Genomic DNA, 22976 nt, shown 5'->3' with positions numbered 1-22976 from the left:
TCAGGTAGGCTCGCTCTGATTGGCCGGCTATGTTTATACAACTTCAGTATGTGAACTGTAGCAAGTGTATTAGCTGTAATTAAATGAGTGATATTCAGAAGAACTAGGAACGACTATGGAGCTCACTGTGTGTGAAAAATACAAACTGAAACCAGGTATGCGTTACAAAATAGTTGTATTCAAGATATCAACAAGTTCATTCAAATTCACATGATTATTTTCAGGTAACCAGTAAAGGCAAAAGACAACAAAAGAAAAGCTTCCGGGGTAAAGTTCATTAATTTCCTTTTAATCCTACTTCACCTTGTGGTAGGGAGGATAGGTTTAGAATCTTAGCTCTCCATCAAGGTCCATGAAAGGGCATCAGGTGCGGCAAGCACCTGGCAAAAAAAATATATCCAAACAAAAAACCTGACCTGTAAAAGCTCACAAGGAATAATTAGTATCTTTCCCTTTAAGCATTTAAATAAAAATAAATCTCTTAAATAAAATAAATACATTTCTGGTTGTATAAATCTCTTAAATACATTTCTGGTTGTATAAATCTCTTAAATAAAATAAATACATTTCTGGTTGTACAACATTTCTATATCCATTTCTATACAAAACATTAATCAGCAAAACAATACTTCAGGGCTGATAGTGTTGGGGCAGAATCTCTGCTCCGCGCCGTTCCTATATGAGCGGGTTCTCAAAAGAAGGAAACATTCAAAGCAGCCAGGATAAGGGTTAAACAATAATCTGCTTTAATGGTAAAACATACAAATACATCACCGAATCACGAAGCACTCTGCAGAGTAGTCCGGGCTCAGGTTCTAACCCCGTGTGAGACACGTCTCAGGAACGGCAAGTCAAAAACAAGAGGCCCGATCTTCAAAATGATCACAACATTTATACAAAGAGTTTACTTCTGAGCAAGCTAGAAAGTGAGTTGGCAGTATTCCATTGGTCGGTTTCCCTTCTGGGCGGGATCCCAGGTAGTAAGTCAGTTTGTTGATTCCATCTGTTGCTTCTGTGCGCGCGTGTGTGTGTGTGTGTGTTTCTGTCCCTCTGCCCTTAGGCAGATCCCCCAATCAATGATTTGGAGTCATGACAGAGGACTCTTTGACAGGACACATACTCATTCCCCCTAAACATCCTCAACACACAAACATCGTATCATGTATCTTTAACAGAAGTTAATTGTTCTTATCGCTTAATGGCTTCCCTGAACTTCCCTTCACCCCAAAGTCAGCTTACTAGGAATGAATACATTTTATTGATAAGCTCAAAAGGACCTTTATCTCATTTACTGCTGGGTGACCCAAGTCTCAAGGCCTGCAGGATGTGTAGGAGATAAACATTAATTCTACAAGACTTTAACTGCCTTATATCTGAAAATGTATCCGGGAATTCCCCTGTTAATTGCAAGGACTATTGATAATTAACAGAGAGACCCTAGGGGCCTCTTCTTGGTATCTGCTAGGCAGAAGTCACTCAATGCAGAAATCACAAGTTTAACACACATTCTATATAAGGTGACATTAAAATGAATATGCCAGATTGAACTGTCCTGCCATAACACGTTACTTTAATACTTCAAATAACTCAAATAATACTTCAATAGCCAAAAGCCCACAAGGTTACACTTAAGTAATTGGGATCAGTGAAGACCATGCATAAGATATTTCTACTAGCAATACTATTTGCATGCTAACCGCTAGGTGCTAAGCTAACGGGAGCTATATCAATGTAGATTTCCTATTGAAAATGCTAACCACTAGCCGCTAAGCTAGCGGGCACATTCCGAGCATTTTTCAATAACATTAAACATTTTACATACATTCTACCAATACAAGACTCACCGCTGATTGCAGCAATTGTTAACAAAACGTTAATCTATTTAGGAATCGTGGAGGAATCCCTGTGTGTAGTATGTAGCATTAACGTAGCACTAGCATCACAAACGACAAGCAAAGGAAACGGAAGTAACCTGGCTGCCATTTATACTGAGCTACGGATGCTTGCTAGGATTGAAGGTTTTTAACCTGGGTTACACTTTCCCCCCCTGATCTCATGTACGTCTCGGACATGGACCTGGTTGTGTGCTTATTGGTTGCTGCAATGTGTGCAAGGGAACTCAGTGTCTGTTAAGGCATATGTGAAGGCAGTAGCCAACCCATGAAAAAGTGTATGGAAGCTGTCTAATACTGGTTGTCCAAGTTTTGCGTAGCGAAGTCGTTCTGGTGGTTTCCTGTTCCTAGTTGAACGTCTTGGAAGTTCATCCACATTGTCTGAAGTGGAGATTGGCAAGTCATCGTCTTCAGAGGAACGGGCCCTTTCCTCTTCAGCAATGTCTGCTTGTTCCTCTTCAGCAATTTCTGCTGGTTCCTTTCCTTCTAATTTGTTATTCTTTTCAAAATAATGCACTGTTATTTAGTCAACAATAACACACAATTATCCTTGTTTTTATTTATTTGTTTAATTCTATAATCTCTGGCTTTTTTGCCGTCCTTCAGGAACTGAATTTCAAAATAAAACTAACCGGAAACAGACGTAGGCCTATAAGGGACATTTCGAGCATCATCGAGTTTAGGATGGCCGAAGACACTACACTACCCATAATCCCCAGCTATCGTTTAGGACTACAGTCTCCGTGATTAAACTTCAAGTCGGGATTGGATGTTGGAGTGGCAGTGCGCCAAGGTTACGGAATCGAAACTGGATCGAACGCCGCACCCCCCCAACAATTAGAAGTTGCCAGTATTAAACACCAATTATTAACCAATTAAAATGAACCGATTAAAAATCTCTCTGACACAGTTGAAACGCATTTCAAGTGGAAGAATTGTTTGTGTCTCCTCTTCATGTCTCGGGAAGCTGGAAGCTGTATTATTTTCAAAAAGTAAAAATAAAAAAATATTTTTTTTAACCATAACGGGTACTTTACACAACATTGAGTCAAACTTATCCTTGTTTTAATCCTTGTTTTATTTATGTTAAATTGTTGTTGTCGGTTAATTTTCCATTTTATTTATTTTGGTTTAAGATATCATTATTTTTTATTTATTATTATCATGTTAGATGTTTAAACTTTTCTGCATTTTATAAGGCAATATATACTTTTTTGTTTTTGTCCGTAGGCTACTTAGGTTATTAAAGAGTTATCGTGTCAAAATATAGGAAATGTATTAATATCTTATTGTACAATCGGTACAGGAAATTACATCATTCAGAGCACCACCTATTGGCCAAAGACGCTGCCACCGGCATTGCGATCCATCCTCTGACAAAGTAAGTTGGGTCACTAAAGTCTGATACATGTTTTGCTTAGATTTAATAATTGGGGCTTTTTTTTAAGCCTTTACTCGCATGGTTCATCATACATACTGAACTGTTCTAAGTCTGAGAAATGCTTTCGCCATAATCAGCAAAGCAACATTAATGTGAAATTATTCTTGCAGGCGGCTAGCTAGCTAGCTCACATTCAACATAAGCTTAAACTAGTTTAGCTACATTTATATCAGCTCATAAGTGGTGTGTGAAAAATATTTGTCTTAATTACGGCTAGATACGTCGGTTTTAAAGTGTGAGTTATACGTTATCTTAATCGCTTTTGTTTTACACATGACAGTACTAACGCTGGCCGACATTTTAATATATGTTTGGGGGGGAGGGGCATAGTCCACGTCCATGTGCTTGTTACGCGTATAAAACAGGAAACACGTAAATGAACTCAGTCTGTCTAAAGTAGTTAAACCGTCACAATGTGCATTTAAAAAAGCTAGTTTCACTACATAATTCACTTTTTCTGTTCTCTCCTGCAGCTCCCGTACCCACACCACAAACCCATACACTGATCTACACCATCATAAAACCAACGGCACTTTTAAGAGCCAAACTCAACCTATCTCCCTATCTGTCTCTCTTATATCTATCATCTATTTCTTTATTCACCCTTCTATCTATGCTGTGTACTTCTCTACTTTACGTCAGTCTGTCTGTTTGTTTGTAATCCCGTGTTAATCATGCCAGGTGGGTCTACAAAAAAGACATGTCCCTTCTGTCAGAACATTTTATTTTGTGCACAGAAGATCTGTGGACATTGCCTTAAGGAGCAGACAAAAAAGCCGCGCCTTGAGAAGAAGCTCAAGAGGTTTGATGAGAAGCGAGGGGGTTGGGTGTCAGGGCGGAAGAAGAACCACAACATTGCTTCCATCAAGGATGAAGCCATTGTCTTGGTATGTACACTTTTTACTGTCTGTTAAGGCCCGGACACACCAAGCTGACACCAAAGAACTGACACAGACGGACCCTGACTGTTTGCCAATATATTGGGCCAGGATCAAGTTGAATGTTGTTTTTATATACATTTATTTCTTAAGGATGTTTGTGTCTTATTAACCAATATACACTTTGATATCAACTTCAAATATAGACATTATAGCAAAGGTATTATTTAATATTCTCTTTTCTTTCAATTTTAAAACTACTCTTATCTTAACTTTCACAGCCAAGGGACACTATTTTAATTTAACTACACATTTAAATAAACAGAGCACTTCCTTCACTTCCATGTTGTGTTCCATTCTTGCTTATGTACACACTTTTAGACCTTAAAGGTAGGGTATGTAAGTTTGACAAACCGGCTCGAGATCGCTAGAATTTGAAAATCCACAACCGGAGAAAATCTGCCACTTCCTTATAGAGCCCCTCCTCCAACACACACGAATGCGCACATGACCAATGAGGGCACAAGATAAGTTTGTGCACAGATGGAAGGCTGACAGGCAGGTAGGCCATCCAGTTACTTTAGCCGGGCCGGCTCAGATGATTGGTCGTGCTTTTTACAGTATTACTGCTTCCACAGATGACATTTTTTAATGGATTTTTTTGTCAAAGCATTTAAGATATTCATTGCTATCGGGATGTTAAGAGCATTCCATGGAATAAAACAAAAAGTGTATCTCGAGCCGGTTTTTCAAGCTTACCTACCCCACCTTTAATAAGACTACATAATTGTATCTTACTACTCTATATTACTCTTACGACTGCAGCCACAACATACGGGAACGTTTTACATCGTAGCACGCAATTTCAATTTCAACAGTGTCAAGCTATGCTTGGATTGTGTTACATTTTTAATTATGCAATAGTCATTGTAAGTGTTAACTGTTAATTGTTGAGTGGTCACACATTTGTATCTTATTGTACTTTAACTTTAAGATTATCAGGGTTTGAACTGGGACTCAGGATACTGATTTATTTGTATTTTGTGTTTGTCTATAAAATATTTTCTGTTTCTACTGTGTAACCCTTCCTGGTAAATACATGATTCTGCAAAAGCTTAACTCAGCATCTAAGTTTATGAATGGCATACGACTCGATGCTGTCATCAGTAATGTTATAGTTGTAGTTATATAGTTGTTGTTGATGTTTCCTTTCCATTTCTTTAAACAGTAAATATATTATTTTGTCATTACAGCTTGAGAAACTCCATGCCATTGGTTTTAAACCAGTGCTGCTTCTTGGCAAGGAGACCAGGAAGAAGGACGTCAAATGTGAAATCCTAACCCCTCGCTGCACACTGACCGCCTATGCCCAGGATTACCTTGACAAGATAGGCACTTTTTATGAGTACCTTTGTGAAGGTGAGATGCTTGCACTATATCTTCACAGTTCACAGTATTGTGTACACAAAATGTTTGTATCAATGGAGAGCTTAACATTTCCTTATAACCAACACAGTTATATGGAATGAGTTTGGATCAACTCATTTAATAAAGTCAGTTAAGTTAACAACAACTTACAGCGACTGTTTTCAATCCATCCAAATCTTGTGGGACAACAACTTGATCCAGTATTTATCCTTTGATACAGCCAGAAAACAGTCATTCGAGCCATTTATTTGGGTTTGGCAAACTATATTTTTGTGAGACAACTAACACACATCCTTTCTACCTGTTAACTGTCACTAGTTTTAGCTGCAAAGTATTACAAAAGTTGAAAGTAATTGCAAAATATTTAGGGTTATGGACAACGTTTGACTGTTTATTATTTTAGCAAACTACATACAATAAATACATTTTTAAACACTGAGTATGTAGCCTAATGAGACATGGCTTACTCTGCAGAGGGGACTTGTGGACATTTAACTGTTATTTATCAGGAAATAGTTAGGCAAGTTTACGTGAATTTGAAAAACAATTTTGGGGTATTGTGCTACCACTTGCGCATTCATTGTATACAATTGAAAGTTGTAAAGTTGTTAATGTCAAGGTAGTTAGGTTTGATGACTGAAATGTATGTTTAGGCTTGAGCCATCCCTTAAGCAATTTCCTTTTAGCAAACCGTTCCTAAACGGTTTCCTTTATCAACACCCAAAAGGGAGAAATATTTTGAGGTTAATGGTAAGAGCACAATCCATGAAGACGATCCCAGTTGACCACATATTCAGTTGGGCAGTTCTGTATTAAGCTCATGTTTCTCGGGTTGTAAACAAAAGCAGTTATCCAGTGCATCCAGAGGTCCCTTTACATTACATTTATGTTTTTATCCAAAGCGACTTGCTACTTATTTGATTGCACTTATGCAAAACACGTTTGCGTCAGTCTCATAAATTCTGAACAAAATGTGTGGATGTAAATAATGTAAGGGAACATACATGCACACGTCTATATGTTCTCAACCGAGAAATTGACATGTCACATCACATGAAATGTAGACACAAATCGGAAGAATGATATCGCAAAAACAAAACCATAAATGGTTGACTGGATAAATACCACTATTTCTCTGCTATTAACTTTGACTGCACACAGTCCTATGACATGACGAGTATATTTTTGACCCTGTCTGGAAACATACCTTAAGCACGCTGTATTTCTTATTTCTAGATATATGAGTTAACCTCTTTGTCTTAAGCAAGTCAAGAACAACATTTGTTTAACTTGCACAGGTTGGACACAGGACTCCACTGGCCAGGGGGTTGCGGAAGATCCTGAGGAAGAGACAGTCACGCTGAACCTCACACCCTGTGACCCATCTGAACCAGAAAACAACTGGCAGGAGGCAGGGACCACAGAGAGCCAGGTGCCAGAGACAAGCACCATGCAGGTGGAGGTGCTGAAGACCCCCCCCCCCGTGAAGCAGTGCACCATCATAGAGGTGGGGCAGGAGGAGCAGCCCCAGCGGGATGATGTGAGACAGGCTACCACCACGGAGGGGCCAGGTAATAAAATAGATAGAGAGAATCGGAGGGATGAAACCCTCTTTAATGGTCACACATGCAGAGCACACAGCACACACAGTGACATTTGTTCTCTGAGATTTGCAGCTTTTATATTTATAAAAGTCAAGAGTGTTTTCCGATATTTTCCAAAAAAATTATTGTAGGTAACTTGTTGACAAGTCATGCTTCTACAATATCTCAAAACACCTAATTGCACTTCTTGCATTTTTGGGAATAAAGATTGTTCCAATAGGTAAATAATAATAACAACAATAGCTTAATCTAAATAACAGTTTCACCTACAACTTCATAAATATGAAAGGAAAGTGGGATACTTGGGTATGTGTATATCCTTAGGTACTCGGATATAAATAAATATTAAACGTTTAGAAAAATACAGTCTTTCATTCCTGAACAGACATGTGGTTACTATATGGTTATACCTTTTTCACACAAAAATGCAAAGCAACAGCAGGCTTACTTTACATTTGATAAATCACAAAATAAAACTCCTATGTGATTTGGTTTACACACAGAAAGGGTCTTACATTGTAGCGTTGGGCAGTAGGTCGATTACATCAAAATGATTTGGCTTATGTCCATATATTGTACGAGAGGTTGATATCATTAATATTGTGGTCTACCTAAAGCAATCCCTGACCATAGGGGTACACTTCGAAGCAACTCATGCAACAACGTCATGCAGCATATTTAAACTTGATACTCAAGAACTGCATTTAGATACGACACTGTCCCATAATGAACATACGGGGAATAAACGTATGTTTTTGATTCAAAGTTAAATTCATTTAACGTTACAGCACAACATGTTAATAGTTATCAAACTATTCCTTACACATAAAGTATGGAGTCAATTATATAGGCAAGACAACAAAACACCTAGACTTCATAGATCAACCTCAATTAAATCGCAATAACAAAAAAATATCTGTACTTAACACCTATTGCATCATTGCAACCCGCCCCTCCCCCCTCTGAACCAACATCCTCCTGACTGCTTTTCTGTTTTTGTTTTGTTTTTGTTTTTGTTTGTGTTTTTGTTCTTGTTTTGTTTGTCGACCTGACTCATAATGTAAAGCGTCTTTGGGTCTAGAAAAGCGCTATATAAATCCCATTTATTATTATTATTATTATTATCATGTGATGCTGCATTTGTGGAATGTATTTTGAAACTTGAGTTTAAGCTTAACTTGGTGTACTGTATGTATATAGTAATATTTCTTCTTCAACCCACAGCTGTCAGGACAGGGTCCGTGAGGGACACATTACTTGGTCCTAGACGCAAAAATAAAAAGTCAGGTATATTAACAGTATTAAGTATCAAATTGATTGGTATTCTAATAAATCTATCGACATGTACTTTAGCAAAGTGCATGTAAACGCAGTGATTGATGCTTCTTCAGTGAGTTAACAATGCTATATTGTGACTAATAACTATAACTGATACATTATCCAAAAATCCAAAGGGCTTTAATTGTCTAATTAGACTAAAATACATACAGTCATAGTTGATAAGGTGGTGATGAGAATGCTAGGCAGTAAAGGAAGCAGCAGTGCAGTATTTTCTTTGGTCATCTCAGGCTCAGCAGTGGTATGGCCATTCAAACAAGCATCCCATGTTAGGACTGAGAGCAGCTTGGTTCCATTTTAATGATGTATACAGTAACTTTTGACCAGTGATAACAGTGTGGTCACTTTTCATCGTGCAAGTCTGGTTGCTACTTAAGTGTTCATAGTTACTAATACTGTATGTGGAACCTGCTTTGATGTTCACAGATTGCTCCTACCACACTCGCCTAGAAACTTTCCCCATCAGGGGCCGTATTCACAAAGGATCTTAGGGCTAAAAGTAGCTCCTAACTGGCGAATTTAGGAGAAACTCCTAAACATAATGGGCGTGTCAGTCTTAAATGTAGGACTCCTAATTGTATTCACTAAGAGCAATTCACAAAGTATTTTAGGCCTAAAAGTAGCACCTAAGTCTGGGAGAGCTTAAAAGTCCTCGAGAGGACTCCTAACTCAGTAAGACCTATTCACAAAGAATCTGAAAATGGCTGCGAGACGAAATGTTTTGGAGACAATGGAAGACTGTGAATTGATCAAGAGATATAGGCTAAATCGTGAGGGTATCAAACTTGTTGTGGAATTAATGCGGGATGCAATAACATCCCCGACTAACAGGAATAACCCGATTAGTCCGGAAATAAAATGTTTGGCAACACTACGATATTTAGCAACAGGGAAAATGCAACTTTGCAATGCCGACGATTTAGGAATATCGCAACCACCAGTCAGCCGTGCCATAAACTGTTGGGGCAGAATCTCTGCTCCGCGCCGTTCCTATATGAGCGGGTTCTCAAAAGAAGGAAAAATTCAAAGCAGCCAGGATAAGGGTTAAACAATAATCTGCTTTAATGGTGGAAACATACAAATACTTCACCGAATCACGAAGCACTCTGCAGAGTACTCCGGACTCAAGTTCTACCACCGTGTGAGACACGTCTCAGGAACGGCAAGTCAAAAACAAGAGCGCCGATCTTCAAAATGATCACAACATTTATACACAGAGTTCACTTCTGAGCGAGCTAGACAGTGAGTTGGTAGTGTTTCATTGGTCGGTTTCCCTTCTGGGCGGGATCCCAGGTAGTAAGTCAGTTTGTTGTTTCCATCTGTTGCTTCTGTGCGTGTGTGTGTGTGTGTTTGTCCCTCTGCCCTCAGGCAGATCCCCCAATCAATGATTTGGAGTCATGACAGAGGACTCTTTGACAGGACACATACTCATTCCCCCTAAACATCTTCAACACACACAAACATCGTATCATGTATCTTATCACACAACAGTCACCTGTTTTTCTTTATGAAAGCCATATTTGTAAATATCCAAACGCCATCGTCCCATGAGAGTCCCCGCATCAGTCCACCAACATAAGTTAATTGTTCTTGTGGCTTAATGGCTTCCCTGAACTTCCCTTCACCCCAAAGTCAGCTTACTAGGAATGAATACATTTTATTGATAAGCTCAAAAGGATGTTTATCTTGTTTACTGCTGGGTGACCCAAGTCTCAAGGCCTGCAGGATGTGTAGGAGATAAATCATTAATTCTACAAGACATTAACTGCCTTATATCTGAAAATATATCTGGGAATTCCCCTGTTAATTGCAAGGACTATTGATAATTAACAGAGAGACCTTAGGGGCCTCTTCTTGGTATCTGCTAGGCAGAAGTCTCTCAATGCAGAAATCACAAGTTTAACACACATTCTATATAAGGTGACATTAAAATGAATATACCAGATTGAACTTTCCTGCCATAACACGTTACTTTAATCCTTCAAATAATTTAAATAATACTTCAATTCCCCCTTTTGGTCTCGCCCCACGAGACCAACACACATAAGACATTTGAAACACAACTACTGTCATTCTTTGCTACTGTGTCTGTCCCCCTTCATTAAACCTTTGGGAACAGAACACAACTTTTCATGTCAGTGAAGGAACTATCAGAGTGCGAACCTGAGTGCCAGAAAGCAACATCCTTGCATGTTGTTGAATCCTCAGGGCCCCCCTCCTCCTCAAAGGAATACGCCAACAAGGGCAGCTGATAGGGAGGGGGAGATGCGGCCTTTCCTTCAAAGGTGGAACTGATGAATCTGATCAGAGAGAAGTAGACTCCTCTGCTGCCTCGAGAAGTCCCCCAGCCTGCTGACAGCCGCTTCCGAGTTGTCTGCTGTAAGGATGTCCGCGAGGTCCTTCTCCTCCAGTCCGCTGATGACAGCTTCCGAGTCGTCTGCTGTAGGGATGTCCTCGTTGATGATAGCCAGGTCCATCCTAATGTGTCTGGGTCCTTCCAGGTGATTTCCTCGCCGCACACTGGCTCCAGTAGTACCAGATGTCCCCCTTTGCTCCTCGGCGGACGGCATGAGATGTCCTCTGGGTCACTCAGTAGAGGCCGGAGAACCTGGGGTTGAGCCACGTAGGCCTGACGACCTTCAGCCAGACGAACTCCCCTGTGTCAGCCTCCTGCTCCTCGGGTCCCCGTTTTGGCGCCAGGAACCTGAGTGGAGAAATCTGATACCCACCCCTCAAGTCTACGCTCAGGAATCCTGGGCCCTCAGGTGTTTGACCCACCACTGGTAGGCTGCTTGGAGCCTGTTGGAGGGGTGTCTTAAAACAACAGCTGTCTGTGAACAGGTTTTCTAAATTAGTTGCAGACCTCCTATCTGCCAGTGCCCCTTCAGAATCCTAATACTTGGCCTGTGTCAACAAAATAAACCCCAACGTCTTCAGGTGAACTAAATAACATATTTGAATAGCTCTGAATTTCTGACAAGCATCTGTGTTATTATAAATGAAATCCTTGAGATCCTATTCAAAATATAAATATAATATGAACTGCTAATGTTTCTGGTAAAGAAACACACCAATGTAATGGATTAAAAACAACTAAAATCATGATACTGACAAAGTGAATGATTTCCTGGTGAGACTGCTTCTACCTGTCACTGCTTAGATATTATCAAGCTGAAAAAATGAATACAGAAATTCAACATACTGTCATCAAATGTCTTTCTATTATGAATTTAAATTAAATGTATCCCCATAATGTTACCTCAATAAAGTCTATGGCTTTTACTTCTTTGCCAGGCAAGTTACAAGATGTTGTCTAAATTAAATCTCATTACATTACTATGTTTTAGCTTAATTGTAATATGTTCTTTCTACAGTTCAAACCTCAGTTACTTTAATACCTGTTGAAATATTACAAAATTGTTTCATCATCACAGGTCAACTTCTCTGGTACTTCCTTCTGGAATGACCTCTCTCAGTAGCCCCTTGGCCACTGATTCTGCATCTGTGTTACCTGTTATAACTCAATCAATATTAGAAACATGTCAACATTCATCAAACAGTATCTTATCCCCAGATATGGAGCAGGTTAAATCTAAAACTGTCAATCAATGGTCAGATTGAACATCTGAGTTGGGGCGGCAGGTTTCTTCCAGTCCCTAAATGAAAAAATCCCAAACTCCCCCTTTTTACACATGTACACATGTGTAACAAACTGCTGTATGGGAAGAAAACCTTCAGGTAACCAGTGGGTACAAGAAAATACCAAACATCATTCACAAAAGTACATCCATTATTATTCACAGTAAACACTCCAGGGAAAATAAGTGTTTATTTCCAGCTGGCAGTCCTAAAAGAAACAGAATCTTTAGATTTTAGTTTGAGTTTTACATTTGCAAACCGCCAACTCCTGTGGGAATTAGAAACGGGTTACATGTGCGTTTTTCCAAATGTGTGGAATTGTAGGAAACCTGTGTTTCCCATGGAGCTCCAAAATAATGCGTTAGTCTAAAAACATGCTTGGTTAGTCATTGTTTTATAATCATGCAGCTGCACTGATCACATGCAGACATTTCATTCACACTCACACTGTCAGGTTTTAAAGTCAAGTTCGGTCAGCCCCAGAGTCAGTCATTGATAGTGCTTTTCTCAAGACACACTGTCAGTCAGGGTCAAAGGTCATTTGGTCTCAGTTTCATTGGCCATGTGTCGTGCTCTGCAGAGACTTTGATATTTCAGCATAGGCCAGTATCCTTTGTCTACAAAAATCAGTCATATATGGAGCGCCATCATTTATCAATTCACGATTACAACTTTAATTGTCAGATATCTCTAACTTGTCATCGGGACGGCTGCTTCCCACATTTCCTGCAACTTGGTACAAAACTCACTTCATAATAGTACTACTACTAATGCAATTTATTTAAACCTAAGTAGTATTAAAATTTCTAGTAAATGTAATTCAGAAACTTGTGTACATAACTATTATCTTAAATCAAAACATTACAAGGATCTGTGTAGCTCTGCATTTCATAGCTCATCATACTCATTTATCTTCAATTCTGGTCTACTTAAAAACAATGTTAAACTCTTTAGCAGTGTTTGGAACCTTGGGTATCCGAACATGCAACCATCACCCTTTACTCTATCAATGATTAAAAACAGTTTCCATCCTAAAGCCCTCCTATGGTAATAACTATGCCACAATGGTGAAATCAATATTGTAACAAATGAGATCACTACTTTATTCACACATGAATAAAAATCTCTTGAAGAATGATTTATTAATATGATGGAAAGATTGAAGAATATGGTTCTACACTGTGCTACTCCAAAACACCCCCTGCTTAAAGTGTAGTGCATATTTCCCTCATGTCTCCCCCTTTAACCCTCAGTGTGTTTTTAGGATGATTTTCTCATTTTACATTAATAGTTTCCTCTTTACTGCTATTTTGAATTTACCAATAGATTAATTCATGGTTAATACCTCTTTTTATCTTTACTTATTTATCAAGTCAATTCAAGTTCTTTAAATGTGGTGTCTTCTATGTGCGTTTTGTGAATAAGTGTGCTTATGTGTAAACTCACTCATTCCCGTTTTCCTTTTCTCCTCCCCTGGTTGTCTCAAGCCGTGACCCCGGCCTCCTCACTTCCAATCGATCATGCCAACCCCTCTGATTCTGTCTTCTCTTCAGTCCATCAGCTCTTGAATCAATCCGCTGTAACTGTTTTAGGCAGCCTTTGGCCCAGTCACATCTGCAGCCCACAACATGCCACTGTTCTTTGCACTGCTTTGCATTTCATCTCCTCCTTTACAGTCTCTCTGCTGCTTTATGGAGGGCGGATTCTGCTCTCATGTCCCCCACTCTGCTCCTGTGCCAAATCTCGTGGCTCAGCTTCATGCCCTGTCTGAGGGACTGATGAGAGTATTTCTGTATGTCAGCAAGCGGTTTGGTTCTGGATGCCTCAGGTAGAGACAGTTCAGCTCTGGTTCTCTGTCTGTTTGATGGAGAAGGAGGAGTCTCCTGTTGGGTTAGGTCTTTTGTCTGCTTGGAGGGACGGGGTCGTAGCCTTTCTAACTCAGAGGGGGAGTCCCGGTCGCATTATCCATAAGAAATCTAGCACACTGAGGTTAAATAGATCCAACCCTTTCCACTCTGTCTCTTTCTAATCATACTATCTGTCTTAGTTGCTAAATGCAACAATGCAAACAACACCATTAATGTCTACTAATGATGTTACAAAAACTCCCTCTGTAAATTGTTTCATCCATTGTTACATATCTACCCAACCTGACTCTTTCAGGAAACCATTTTCTTCCATAAATTGAAATAACTGTTTCAAGCATCACATATTTCACACACTACGAAAGAACATCTCCATACTTTCTTCAATATTCTAAATCCCACTGTTACTTAGAACAATAGTAAACCAGCAGAGCACACTGATCAGATCACAATAATATACAGGACTGTCTCAGAAAATTAGAATATTGTGATAAAGTTCTTTATTTTCTGTAATGCAATTAAAAAAACAAAAATGTCATACATTCTGGATTCATTACAAATCAACTGAAATATTGCAAGCCTTTTATTATTTTAATATTGCTGATTATGGCATACAGCTTAAGAAAACTCAAATATCCTATCTCTAAATATTAGAATATCATGAAAAAGTATACTAGTAGGGTGTTCAACGAATCACTTGAATCGTCTAATTAACTCGAAACACCTGCAAGGGTTTCCTGAGCCTTGAAAAACACTCAGCTTGGTTCAGTAAACTAAATCACAAGTATGGGGAAGACTGCTGATCTGACTGCTGTCCAGAGGACCGTCATTGACACCCTCCATCAGGAGGGTAAGACACAAAAAGAAATTTCTCAAAGAGCAAGCTGTTCACAGAGTGCAGTTTCAAAGCACATCCACAAAAAGTCTGTTGGAAGGGGGAAATGTGTCAGGAAACGCTGCACAACCAAGAGAGATGACCGCAGCCTTAACAGCATTGTGAAGAAGAGTCGCTTCCAGAATTTGGGGGAGCTTCAAAGACAGTGGACTGAAGCTGGAGTCCAGGTATCAAAAGTCACTGTTCACAGACGTGTCCGGGAAATGGGCTACAATAGCCGTATTCCCATGGTCAAGCCACTTCTGAACTCCAGACAACGGAAGAGGCGTCTGACTTGGGCTAAGGAAAAGAAGCACTGGACAGTTGCACAGTGGTCCAAAGTCCTCTTTTCAGACGAAAGCAAGTTTTGTATTTCATTTGGAAGTCAAGGCGCCAGAGTCTGGAGAAAGGCTGGAGAGGAGCAAAATCCAAGTTGCTTGAAATCCAGTGTGAAGTTCCCACAGTCAGCGATGGTTTGGGGAGCCATGTCAGCTGCTGGTGTTGGTCCACTGTGTTTCATCAAGCCCAGAGTAAATGCAGCTGTGTACCAAGAGATTTTAGAGCACTACATGCTTCCGTCTGCTGAAAAGCTCTATGGAGATGAGGAATTCATTTTCCAGCATGATCTGGCACCTGCCCACAGTGCCAAAACCACCAGTAACTGGTGTACTGACCATGGCATTACTGTCCTCGATTGGCCTGCAAATTCCCCTGACCTGAACCCCATAGAGAATATGTGGGGTATTGTGAAGAAGAAGCTGAAAGACACCAGACCCAACAATGCTAATGAGCTAAAGGCCGCTATTGAAGCATCCTGGGCATCCATAACACCTCAGCAATGCCACAGGCTGATTGCCTCCATGCCACGCCGCATTGATGCAGTAATCCGTGCAAAAGGATTCCCAACCAAGTACTGAGTGCATTAATGGACATTTTCAAATGTTTGATTGTGTTTTGCTGTTATAAATCTTTTTTTTTTACTTGGTCTGAGGAACTATTCTAATTTTTTGAGATAGGATTTTTGAGTTTTCTTAAGCTGTATGCCATAATCAGTAATATTAAAATAATAAAAGGCTTGCAATATTTCAGTTGATTTGTAATGAATCCAGAATGTATGACATTTTTGTTTTTTTAAATTGCATTACAGAAAATAAAGAACTTTATCACAATATTCTAATTTTCTGAGACAGTCCTGTAATTTGACTCAAGTGTAGGCCTATGTCTACTTTCCATTATACTTATTACTTTTGGTGAATATTTATTTATATTGTCTAAATTCCTTGTCTATGATGTGCAAACAGTTAGAGTATAAAAATGTGTTTTTCTCAATGTATTTACACTCCACGGATTCTCATCTCCTGGTGTTGTTGTTCCTAAAAATGTTAGCAAACACAAAACTCCCACTACAACATTTATAGATAAATTGATCTAGCAAAATGAACTCTTCTCTCATTCAAAATGTGACAAAAGAACAATGATTTGTCTTTAGAAGATGGTGGTCTAACAGAATGACTCTTGACCTCATGGGGTCAAATAGATTTAGCCATGAGGCGGCTGACTTTAAAATGAACTGGGACAAAGAAACCACATGCATGTGGGTACATTATAGTTTAGAAATATAACACAAAACAACACTACCTAAAAATAATAACAATTCAAATGACTTCTGGTGAAAAGCATGAAGAACAAAACAACTGAATCTACTCTCAATGTTCGTGTACACCATCACTGTGTATTTAATCAGTAGTTACCGGTTGTATCCTTAATCAAACTATTTCACCATTTTCATTTATTTTAGGTTACTCATTCAACAATATGACATTCTCCCGAATAGTAGTTAACTTTATATAACTTTTACTCTCTATATTTTTCCAACAACCTTACTTTTCTCTCTCTCTCTCTCTACTTTCCAAAACATCTCATTTCTCCTGACCACAAGTTTCTCATAAATCACCCCTTTGTGTAACCGTGTGAGATGGCTGGAGCAAAACCTCGTGCAGGACCTCTGTCATGCTTAAACATTAACAGATTCCCTCTGACAAACTTACAAAAACCTTCTCTTTACTTTCTACTCTTTCGTTCCTGTATTTAATATAATTTTCCCCTTGGAATTTAATTAAGTACAAGTCTCAGTTAATGACAACTACCATGAAATTCACAACGCAATGCAACGGTATCAATCAGTTCTCAAAGACTATGTTTAAATAGCAGCAAATCATTGTTTCTTATTTATTTCAATATATCTACCACTTCAAATCAAACCTTGATCTGTTCATTTTCTATGTATTTCACTCCAACTTCAGATCACTAGAGAAAAAAGCAAGCAGACACACTCCGGGCTGCTGCTCCTGCTCAAGAGGAAAAAGGGGGGGGGGGACGACTCTCACAGACAAATACTGACGACCCCCCTCTCTCCCCCGCTGCAGCTCTCGGCCTTTTTAGGAGAAGGGGGGCTTCTTTCAACAATTAACACTTCTGCTATCATTTTATTCAATTTTTCTGCTTGAACCCACTGTCCTCGTAAGCTCTTAACTCACGCTCCTCTCGTTCAAATTCTCCCTTCATTATGACTTCGTATCTATTCATCTGACTTACTGTCTTTGTTACCAGTAAATATTCACAGAAAAGATTCCCCGTACAGTCTATTCAGCTTTTATTGTCCGATGTTTATTCCAACAAGTTTAGCGAGCCTCTCAGCGCGCTTCAACACCGTCTTTCAACGATGTGACGCTGACATGGAGTCGTAACCCAGGCTTACAGAACTCTTTATCGTGACGTCTGGCTTTATAGATTCAACCCCCACAGAAAAAAGGATTAATGAGGTCCGGTCACTTCAAAATTGCTTTTTGAAGGTTGCGTTACTCTCCTTTGGATTTACTTATAACTCAACTTCGATTCCTATGAACCTAAGAATTGTTATTCAGATTTGTTCCGGATGCTGTCTGAAAACAGCCACTGAACATCCCCCAACGAGTCTTCAGCCGTCTCCTTTCTGAAAAAAGTATGGGGCCTTTCACCTTCGTCTTACATACCTCGTTGATTTACTTTTATGTTATATAACTTTCCTACCTATCTAAAATATGTATTTGTACTGCTACTATAAAAACACTGTAAACTTCGTCTGACAACCCTAACATTTGGAATATGGTCAAATCACAGATTTCGAATTGAACTGGTATCTGCTCACCTGGTATTGTACAGAGCTCTGTTTTTAGTTGTCAGAAGAGGCCGAGATGTTTAGCCCTGGACTATTCCGTCCGCTTGTCGTTGGTGTTCTCTTCCCTGAAACACCCCACTCAGACACGTCGGGTCACCATTTGTTGGAGATTTGGATGTTTAAAACCAACCTAGTCTCCGCGTGTTGTTTGGTAAGTTGGGTAAATTCGTAAAAAAGAAGGGATTAAGAAACACCAGAATGCAAGTTAAACAATAATCTTGTTTTAATGACACAAAGTAACAATACAAATACAAAGGAAGTACTTCCTGCTCTTTCTCCTGTCTTACTCTCTGGTCAGCCTGAAGAAAAAGAGAGCGAACCAAAGGAAAACACAGGCTTTCATACTAAAAACACAGGAGGAGGTGTGTGGATGCTTCCCCCAGAGGTCATCTTATTGGGAGAGACCAACACATGGCCTGTCGTACCCAATCAGCGCGACACAGCAGAAGAAACCCGGAAACAAAAAGTCTCTTTTAGTTTGACGAAAACCAGGCACCTTTTGGTGTCTGGAACGAGCCTGCTCTAAACAACAAGTTTCCTTATCTTATTTCACATCTTGCAGCCAGCACACACACATCCCCTTTATGGCCCTTTGTCCCTGAGTCCATCTTTCCCCCCTCAGGTTACCACACACAAGTTAAAAGTATGTTTTAAGATATAGTTGTTATAGTTGGCTAAATATACGTAATACATGTAAATTACTTTCATATCAATAATAACGAGGAACACCATACCTATGCTCTTAAGCAGTAATAGAGATGTTTTTCAAATAGTCAAACTTCACACAGGCCTAATATAGAGAACACACTCATTTGTCCTGCAGCCTTTCCAGCCATTTGAGCTATTGTTCACATCTTTACTTCAAATAAAAGGTTTCACATTGCATATTTCCAGCTTCCTTTACACATACTGTTATTATTAATACAAAGTAATCAACCACACACATCTGTTTAAAACAAGTAGATTTCCCTGATAATTGACATGCTGAAAATCTTAAGAAGAATGTCCCCTCCCCCAGCTCTCTCGTCCCTGTCATAAAAGCTGCTTCCATTTCATATAGAGTAATAAAACATGTTTAAGCTAATTTCTCCACAATGTTTGTAGCCATTTTGTACCCACACATGAAAGAATAAAAACAGAGGTATAGTTGAACAGTAATCACGCAGCACATATATTTACGGCAATGAAAACACACACATTTGCCCTAAGCATGTGTAACGCACCCTCTTCTTTTATGAGGGAAACATTCCAGAGTTTTGGAGCTATCCCCAAACAAGGATGTCCCCTGCTCACATCCCTCTCTAAACACAAAGACTTCACCTCAATATATTGGGGAGGAAAAATATACTTTGTCCCTTCAAATTTAACACACATGAATATATATAAGGTGACATTAAAATGAATATACCAGATTGAACTTTCCTGCCATAACACGTTACTTTAATCCTTCAAATAATTTAAATAATACTTCAAAACCAAACCATCAACGCGCTCTCTAGACCACATATCATCCAACAGTTTATCCGGTTTCCTTTGGACAATCAAAAACTACACACAGGATCAAAGCCAACTTCATGGCAATTGCAGGTATGCCCGGTGCGGTCGGTGCTATTGACGGGACGCACATAAAAATAATTGCGCCATCAAAAGATGGGGACGTGTTCGTCAATAGAAAGAAAGTACATTCCATCAACACGCAGATTGTTTTCATTCATCATGATAGGGGGACTTGAACGGCGGTATGGGCTGTTATTGAAAGTGTTTAAGTGCTGGAAATATTCTCATTGGATAATAGTTTGCAGGGTGCTTTTAATTGCCTCCTTGATTTAATGCAATTTACGTATTTTTATTGTTTGCTCTCTCTCTTTAACGTGCATATACAACGTCATTATCGTGGTCTGCACAAACTTGTCATCATGCGTGTATTCTGCTAACTGCACTGTCCATAACTATTTGATCGGAATACATTTCTAGCCTAGGCTATTTCCTTGTTTTTCGGTGATTTAGTGGGCTCGTATCTGGGATGTTGCGGATGAGTTTCACCGAGACCGCCTGCTCTGAACAACCAATCACAGGACTGACCGCTTCTAAACTCATGCACGAGAATCGACGTAATCCATAGCAACGGCGCGTCACTCTTAGTGATTTATCCTTAGTATGAGTAGGTCTCAGCGGCTTTGTGAATAACTTTTAAGAAAAAACTCCTACGTAAAATGTTTTAGCGCGAGTTAGGAGCACTCCTAGCGGTAAGATAAAATGCTTTGTGAATACGGCCCCAGGAGTGTAATAAAAGAAAGAATGAGAAAGGTTAGACGGGAATAAAAGTAATGCATAGGGTGTGCTTTATGATTTACAAACTTCCAACAGAATTGTTTGCTAAATAGCTAATATGCGTTTGGTCTTTCCGAAATTAGAGATTTGTTTTCTTCTCTTGATAGGGAAAAGCAGAAATGTTGGTGGAGTGGGAGCCCTGTCCAGTATGGTATATATCTTCCAGTTACTTGGCTTCATGTCATCTGATGTAGTCCCATGTTGGAGAACAAACACATGATATACAAATGCAAAACATCCAAATCTACCACCAGTCCTCTTATATATTTCACTGCTGTTATTCTGAAGTAGCTGAAGTAGTGTAGGAACAAATGTTTGTTTAACTTCATTGTTGTTAATGTATGTGTTTTTTTTATTTTTTATTGTTTGTTAGAAAATTTGTTTTCATTTCTATGTTCACTTTTTCTAAATGGTAAATGAAACATTTACTTATATAAATTGAGTTATAAGATGTTTGCTTCACACATGGTTTATGCTTTTCGGAAAGACGAAACCAGTAACTGTATCTAACATTATTCCATTCTGTTTTCAGTGACAAGAAGTGGGCTCATTCCTGGCAGCCGAAGAATTCTCCGGGATAATGCATACAAATAAAATCTGTTATTTGAACACCAGTTTTGTTTTTGCACGTTTGTTCTCTTGTTTATATGCTCCATTTGAGTCATATTTAATATGTTTCTATTAGAAATAAGATGAAAAACCTCCACCAAAATGCATTTGACTTTTTAGGAAATTACAGTTGAAATACTACATGATTTCATTGTCAGTGATAGGAACACCATAACCTATTTTAAGCATATTCATGTGTGAAATCTGGTACTTTGCCATCCACTGCCTTATCTAATTTGTTTAACTTCCGAAGTATAACGCTTTGGAGGTAGGCTTGCATATAAAGCGTCTTTGGGTTTCAGAAAAGCGCTCTAAAAATAAAATGTATTATTATTATATCATTTAATTATAGGCCTAATTAAAATGATCCTGATCTGGATCACTGGTTTTGCTACTACATTTGAAAGTTTTTGGGGACAAATGCTTGAGATATTAAAATGGTAGTGATTACTTTGAATGTTCTTTTTCACTTATTGAAAACCACAACTCGAGTATCAGGATGGTCTGTAGCTGGAAAGTTATCCACATCTCATCACCACGTTGTCACGGCGACCCTTTGTCACGTCACAGATACGGTACCCGAACTCAGATCGCCACCCAAACGAAACTGCCGTTGCTAAGGAGGCAAAAGTGCAAATTTGTATTCTATATTTTTTTAAACACAGGGTTTGGTTTCGGATCGCGCCCGATTGACGGATTTCTGAAAGGGAATGGAGCCTATACGGCCGTCAACGCAAGACAAGTCGATTGAGTCCACGCACACACGCCGGAAGAACTAAAAATATGTCAGCTCTGTGTACTTCGTAACGATTGTTGGGCGCGTATCTAATGGGAATTGTAGTTTGTAGCACTGCTCTCATATCATTTCAATGGGTTAACTTTCTATTATTCTGTCAAATTTGATCGCGAACACCAAAGTAAGGGGGGGGAAACGAATACAATAGGAGGGTTTTAATGTAACCATTACTTATGACATTGATGATATTTTAAATCAAAAAACATATTCCCTAAAATGTGGAAGCTCTGGATGCCATACAAATGAAGTTGATATTTTTTTAGGGCCACAACTTTGGCACTAGAGCACCTAGTGTTATCAAACGCATTTCAATGGTGAAACTATCCAAACATATTGCATATGACAACATTTTCCACTACGATGAAAGGCGTGTAAGCCAAAAAAACCTTATTCTGGTTCCATCATGGGTAACCCCACCCATCCTCTCCACCTACAGCTGGACAGACAGATAACCCCTCCCCCCCCCCCCCCCCCCCCCCCCCACCTGGACAGACAGGAGCTCCTTCTCCAACAGACTGCTGCAGCTCCGCTGTCACAGGAACCGATACAGGAAAACATTCCTGCCCACTGCAATAACTCTGTACACAACACGTTCTCACTCCCAACCGGTCACATGTTGACGGACGGTCAACTCCTTGCAGTATCAATACTAATTCGGCTGACTTTTATATTTGATCCAATCGGTATATTGGTATATTTACACCATAACGGTGCACAGCTGATAGAAAGGGACACCTAGTGGTTAAAGCACGTTATTGAAATTTATTATTTTTATTATTAGATATTAACAGGAGACACAGACAGACAAACTAATAAGGCTTTATTTAAAATATTAAAGAATACTTTAGGTTAAGGTCTTATTTTGAATAAGAAAAAAGCTTTGGGGGTATAAATATTAAGCCTGACAAAGTACTAATATATTGCTTTCCTGCAATGTTAACTACTGTATGTTTAAGCAATTGTTTTAACTGATATTATACATATGTATTATACTCTTATAAGATGTATGTAGATAGTATAAGAAATGTGCAGAATATGACAGTTTAATGGTGGAGGTATACACA

At 39.1% G+C, this 22976-nt stretch overlaps 1 protein-coding gene across 1 annotated transcript; it reads left to right on the top strand.

Moving 5' to 3' along the window:
* Positions 1 to 3966: 3966 nt before the first annotated feature.
* On the top strand, positions 3967 to 21089 carry LOC307025397 (uncharacterized protein). Its single transcript, XM_079660029.1, has 5 exons — positions 3967 to 4220; positions 5465 to 5630; positions 6938 to 7210; positions 20615 to 20658; positions 21040 to 21089. The coding sequence occupies exons 1-5, from the start codon at positions 4008 to 4010 to the stop codon at positions 21040 to 21042; spliced, it is 699 nt and encodes a 232-aa protein (XP_079516155.1). The 5' UTR covers positions 3967 to 4007; the 3' UTR covers positions 21043 to 21089.
* The last annotated feature ends 1887 nt before the right edge of the window (positions 21090 to 22976 follow it).

This window comes from Notothenia rossii (assembly GCF_949606895.1).
Source record: "Notothenia rossii genome assembly, chromosome: 1".
In the NCBI taxonomy this organism is placed as follows: Eukaryota; Metazoa; Chordata; class Actinopteri; order Perciformes; family Nototheniidae; genus Notothenia; species Notothenia rossii.
Note: the sequence above shows the minus strand (reverse complement) of the source record. Positions and strands in the feature narration are given on the sequence as shown.